This window comes from Phoca vitulina, unplaced genomic scaffold, assembly GCF_004348235.1.
Source record: "Phoca vitulina isolate PV1807 unplaced genomic scaffold, GSC_HSeal_1.0 scaffold52, whole genome shotgun sequence".
Lineage (NCBI taxonomy): Eukaryota > Metazoa > Chordata > Mammalia > Carnivora > Phocidae > Phoca > Phoca vitulina.
In genome coordinates, this window is record NW_022589755.1 from 3,838,976 (window position 1) to 3,844,831 (window position 5,856).

At 54.1% G+C, this 5,856-nt stretch overlaps 1 protein-coding gene across 1 annotated transcript; it reads left to right on the plus strand.

Moving 5' to 3' along the window:
* The first annotated feature begins 711 nt into the window (after nucleotides 1-711).
* On the plus strand, nucleotides 712-5,306 carry LOC116622445 (cationic amino acid transporter 3-like). The gene is made up of 11 exons (XM_032388916.1): nucleotides 712-1,084; nucleotides 1,591-1,749; nucleotides 2,503-2,680; nucleotides 2,883-2,995; nucleotides 3,133-3,355; nucleotides 3,507-3,646; nucleotides 3,747-3,849; nucleotides 4,039-4,091; nucleotides 4,429-4,595; nucleotides 4,909-5,017; nucleotides 5,185-5,306. Exons 1-11 carry the CDS (start codon nucleotides 712-714, stop codon nucleotides 5,304-5,306), a joined length of 1,740 nt encoding a protein of 579 aa, XP_032244807.1.
* Nucleotides 5,307-5,856: the final 550 nt, after the last annotated feature.

A 5,856-nucleotide genomic window follows, 5' to 3' on the forward strand; every position in this document is an offset into this window, starting at 1 on the left:
TCTCTTCTGCCTCGGAGAGGTCAGTCCTCCCTCCCTCCCTCCAGGCAACGGGGAGGTCCCTCAGGTTTCCTGCTCTGCCTGAGCCAGGCTATAGTCTCTCCCTCCCTGCAAATTCCGTCTCATTCTGCCCCAGCTCAAAATTCCAATTCCATTTTGCTCCGCAGGCGAATGAGGCAAAGCGGACAGGTTGCAGGATCCTTGGTGTAGAAATGTGTGGAGTGTGAGCTCTCTCTGATCACCAAGCCCCGCCAAGCAAGTGTCGCTTCGCACGTAACGAGGGAGGGAGGGAGGAATGACAATCATGATGATTTTTCCCTGTTTTACGGAGGGGAGGGCCAAGAGTGGCAGGTAGCTCGTGCGAGATCAGATGGCTGATGTGAGAACCTGGATGGTCTGGCTTCGGAGGTCAGGGCTCTTGTCCCCTCAGCTCATGGGCATGAGCTTTACCGTCCGGCAAGCTTTTGCTTGCTTCTTTTCAAGTAACCCTCCTGGTAACTTTGAAACATATTAAACGTCTTCTTACATTTGAGGAAACGGGAAACGGAGGCGCAGAGATGGGTGACGGGCCCAGGATGTCCTGGCATCACTGCTCTGTGGGATGGTCTTCTGCCCGACGACGCCAGGGCCACGGGGGATGGACGTTCTTGACGGCGTTCTCTCGTTTTCTCCGCAGACCGTGGCCTCCGCCTCCAGTCCTCAGCTCCCCCGAGGATGCTGTGTCAGCACGTTTCCCGGTTTGGCTGGAAGCTGGTGCGCAGGCGGCCCCTGGGGCCGAGGGGGGGGCCTGAGAGTCGCTTGGCCCGGTGCCTGAGCACCCTCGATCTGGTGGCCTTGGGCGTGGGCAGCACCCTGGGAGCGGGCGTGTACATCCTAGCGGGCGAAGTGGCCAAGGACAAAGCGGGGCCGGCCGTCACCGTCTGCTTCCTGGTGGCCGCCCTGTCTTCTGTGCTGTCCGGGCTCTGCTATGCGGAGTTTGGGGCCCGCGTGCCGGGCTCTGGCTCTGCGTATCTCTACAGCTATGTCACAGTGGGACAATTGTGTGCTTTCGTCACTGGCTGGAACCTCATACTCTCCTATGTCATCGGTGAGGTGGGGGGAAGGTGGGGGGAGCGAGGGACTGAAGGTCGGGAAAAGAGGCTTCACTGCGTCGTGAGCGTTTTGTTATCCGCCTTGTGGGGGGAGGTGGGTCGTAGCGCAGGAAAACCCCAAAACTTCATTCTGCTCAACTCTGTCCTGCTTTCCTAGAATGATAGGACCGGGAGCCAGGAAGGCATGGGGACCGTAGGATGGGGGGAGGCGGAGCTCCGGTGGCAGGGAGGGAGACAAGTTTGGGAAGGCCCATCCTCCCCAGTTCCCAGCTTCCCTGTTTTCTTGCCCGGCACAACCTCGATCTCTTTCTAACCATATTAAATAGTTGACCTATTTTATGAATCCTGTGTGTCTGCTCTCCCCACCCCATGAAAGGAAACTCTTAGAGATTAGGTATTTTGTCTGGTTTCTTCCTGCCCGCCCCCCCAAAGATATCCCATGGCGCATAGTAGGAGTTCAGTTTACGTTTGTCAGTGAACATTCCTCGTCCTCTGCCCACAGGGGCCGCCAGCGTGGCCAGGGCCTGGAGCTCCGCCTTCGACGACTTGATTGGGAACCAGGTCTCTCGGCTGCTGGAGGGAGCTTTCTCTCTGCGCGTCCCCCACGTGCTGGCCACACACCTGGACTTCTTCGCGCTGGGCCTGGTGTTGCTGCTCACTGGTGAGGCCCGCGTCGTCTAGGATGGGAGGAGCGGGGTACGGAGGGGGAGCCGTGCACAGAATGGTGGACAGCCCTGGAAGGGAGGGTCCGCGCTGAGAAACGGGAAGGCAAGTCTTAGACCACTGCTTCTGTCCCTGGGCGTCATTGACATTTTGGGCTGGGTCAGTGTCTTTGGTGTGGAGGGCTGTCCTGTGCATTACCGGTGTGTGTGTACGTGTGTGTGTGTTTTAATCATTGCTGGACGTTGAGTAGTGTCCCTGGCCTCTATGGCACCCACCCCCCAAACTGTGACAGTCAGAATGTCTCCAGACATTGCCAGACGGCCCTTGGGTAACAAAGTCACCCCCAGCTGAGAGTCATTCACTTAGACTGACACGTTTCTTCCTTTGTACTGAGACCACAAAGGTTTTTTCAATTGAGGTGAAATTCACATCACATCCAATTAGCCACTTCATTTTATTATTCCCAGCTTTACTGAGATTTAATTGACAGCCTCGTGCAAGTTCAAGGTGTACAGCATGACGCTTTGGTGCGCTTGTGCCTCACAGGCTGATTACCACAGTAAGAAATTAACCATCTTACAGGGCGTGTCGTTCCAAACCCCAAAAGGACCAGTGACCCCAAGGAGGAGCCCTCGTACTCACTGAGCAGGCACTGCCCGTCCCTGTCCCCCAGCCCCTGGCGACACCGGTCTGCTTGCTGTCCGTAGGGGTTGAGTTATTTTGCGCGCTTCGTATTCCATCTTTCCCACAGGACTCCTGGTCCTGGGAGCTAGCGAGTCGGCCCTGGTTACCAAGGCGTTCACGGGCGTGAACCTTTCGGTTCTCAGCTTCGTCATCCTCTCTGGCTTCATGAAGGGAGATGTGCACCACTGGCGGCTCACTGAACAGGACTACAGACTGGCCATGTCTGCGTGCAATGACACGTCTAGGTTAGGCGGGCACTCTTGGCCCCAGTAGAGCGGGGGGGTACGGCCGGGAACGCGGTGGGGAATAAAGAGGACTGTGGTGGGCCGGTGGACCCAGATGATGAGCGAGGGGAATGGAGCCCGGGACTGACGGGACTGACAGAAGCGTCAGTAGAGATGGCTGAACACTCGCCCCCGTGTCCTTCCTTGTTCCTTCTCACCACAGCTTGGGCCCTCTGGGCTCTGGAGGGTTTATGCCTTTTGGCTTTGAGGGGATTCTCCACGGAGCCGCGTCGTGTTTCTACGCATTCATTGGTTTTGATTGCATTACCGCTACAGGTAACAAGGTCACTCTGCCCATCAGGGCAGACGGTTGGTGGGCCGGGGTAGCCTACTTCTGAAGGTGGACGAGGGACGAGGATTTTGTGCCTTCTCCCCAGTGTTTTCCTGACCCAGTACATCCACCCATCCCGCAGGGGAAGAAGCCCGTAATCCTCAGCGTTCCGTCCCCTTAAGCATCATAATCTCACTCTTCATCTGCTTTTTGGCGTATTTTGGTGTCTCGGCTGCACTTACCCTCATGATGCCCTACTACCAGATTCATCCCAGCAGCCCCTTGTCACAGGCGTTTCTCCATGTGGGATGGGTCCCTGCCAGATACATCGTGGCTACTGGAACCCTCTGTGCTCTTTCATGCAGGTCAGTGTCTGCCTTCTCCCTGTCTAGGAGATTCTCAGGTATCCCAGCCCTTGGGATTGAGAGACGAGAGGGAGAGACACCTGATCCCACGCCGGCTGGGGTCTGTCGTGCTCCTCCACGAGCTCACGTACTTTCCCGTTTTCTCCTCCAGCCTCCTGGGTACCATGTTCCCCATGCCTCGAGTGATCTACGCAATGGCAGATGATGGGCTCCTTTTCCGGGGACTCGCCTGGATTCATCCCCGCACACACACCCCCATCGTGGCCACCATAGTGTCTGGAACTTTTGCGGGTGAGGAAACAAAACCCATTCCTTCGATCAGTTTCCTTACCTTGGATATTTGCAGTGGTTCTTCATCCCCCTCCCCCACCTCGTTTGTGCCTCATTCTAGCATTCATGGCATTCCTCTTCGAGCTCAGTGATCTTGTGGACCTCATGTCAATTGCGACCCTGCTTGCTTACTCCCTGGTGGTCTTTTCCGTTCTTGTTCTCAGGTGAGACTCCACTGCATCTTGACGGGGGGTTCTTGGACTCATGGGGATTGATGAGGAGCTAATCCTCCTCTGCTCCATGCTGCCTCCTAAGTGTACTGTGGCTCTCAGAGCGGGAAAAGGTGGATCGGGCTGCCCGATGTTGGATGACTAGGGGCTGGTGTTCATACTGCCTAAATACCTCTCATTCAGGTACCAGCCAGACGAGAATTTAAGCAAGAACGAGGGAACAGAGGTGGAAATAAGTGAGATAGAGCCTGCAGCTCAAGCAGGCTCTTCCCAGTCTGTACCTGAAGCGGGAACCGCACAGGATCTGCCGAGCCCGCATAACCCGGTCAACACCACCCCGACTCTGAAATCCGGGCGCATTGTCCATGCATGTACCTTAGTGCTTGGTGAGCAGTGGGGTTTCGGTCTGTGGCGGGATGGCGTGGGAGTGTGTGTCTTTGGAGCTGAGGAGGAGGCTCAGAGAGATGGTGACCCTTCTTGATGGGGGCGGTTTTGGGGTGGGGTGTGACCCAAGGTCTTGACATATTTGGCGTCTGGAGTTGGACCTGTTCTCCTGCAACCTGACCCTTGCAGCTCTCCTGCTGATGAGCTTGTGCTTGACACTGGCCCAGGGGCCCAGCCATCTGCTGTCCGGAGACCCGGTGTACACCACGGGGGCCGCGTTCCTCCTGATGCTCATTATTGGGCTCACTTTCATCATCTGGAGACAGCCCCAGAACCCCACCCCCCTTCACTTCAAGGTAGGTGACCTTATGTCCCCCAGACTCTCCACCTTGAGTGAATGAACTCTGTATGCTCTGAAGTCTACCACTCTTGGCTGGGTCAGGGAAGAAAATGGTCAGTTGCTAAAACAATGAACTATTTCCTGATCCGCACTCAGTACTTGGTTACCTCCATTCGCCAACACCCACTCCTTCGGGAACACTCGGTGGGCTCTGAGTAGGCACGGAAGGTGCAGCCTAGGAGTGGAGTCTTCCTTCCCACCCAGCTGGGGTGGGGATCTCCCTTGCAGACGTCCGTGCTGTGTCAGCGATTAACTGACTTTGCCCACAGGTCCCTGCTTTGCCTGTGCTCCCACTGCTGAGCATCTTTGTGAATGTTTACTTGATGATGCAGATGACCGCTGGGACCTGGGCCCGATTTGGCATCTGGATGGTGATTGGTAAGTGGCTTTCTGGGGAAAAGAGGCTTCTCAAGGGCTGCAACTCAACCCTTCTCCTACTACCTTTCCCCAAAACTGTCTCAGAGGCCATAGTAGAAGGCCTGTTGGGTACTTCTAAGTCGGGGGAGTACCTACTTTTCCATCAGTTTGTCTCATTTCTCTACTAGGATTTGCCATATACTTTGGATATGGGATCCGACACAGCTTGGAGAAGGACAGTGATCAACAGCCACCAGTCTCCAGCTCCCAAACTCTTGGCAAAAACATCCCAAGTGCTGAATTAGCTTAACCACAGGAAATAGATGCTCTGTGGAATCCCTCCATACACTGGAGATATCTTCTGGTTCAAGGGAGACTTTGAGCCTCTATGGAATGTGAAGGTGGGATGCGTTTAGAGCACTGTATTTATTGCCAGTGGACAAAAATGCCTTTAATCTTGTTTAATTTTTAAGTAAACTTTTAAAAGCATAATATACATAAAATTGCATACTTCATAAATATGCAGCAAGATGAATTTTCACAAGGTACCAGCAATGTAACCAGCAACCAGAGGAAGGAATAAAATATTACCTGCACGTAAGAAGTGCCTTCTTGTGCCTATTTCCAGCGGAAACAGATTGCCACATGGGAAGAAAACGCAGGTTTCACCTCTATGTTGTGTCAAGAATTGTACTTTATTTTTTATTTTTTTATTTTTTTATTTTTATTTTATTTTATTTTTTTTTTTTTAAAGATTTTATTTATTTATTTGACAGAGAGAGACACAGTGAGAGAGGGAACACAAGCAGGGGGAGTGGGAGAGGGAGAAGCAGGCTTCCCGCTGAGCAGGGAGCCCAATG

Excerpts from the sequence above, each read along its gene's own strand:
- LOC116622445 (XM_032388916.1), top strand. The coding sequence starts at position 712 with ATGCTGTGTCAGCACGTTTCCCGGTTTGGCTGGAAGCTGGTGCGCAGG. Across the intron at positions 1,085-1,590 it reads CATACTCTCCTATGTCATCG|GGGCCGCCAGCGTGGCCAGG; the intron begins GTGAGGTGGGGG and ends CTCTGCCCACAG. Across the intron at positions 4,596-4,908 it reads CCACCCCCCTTCACTTCAAG|GTCCCTGCTTTGCCTGTGCT; the intron begins GTAGGTGACCTT and ends CTTTGCCCACAG.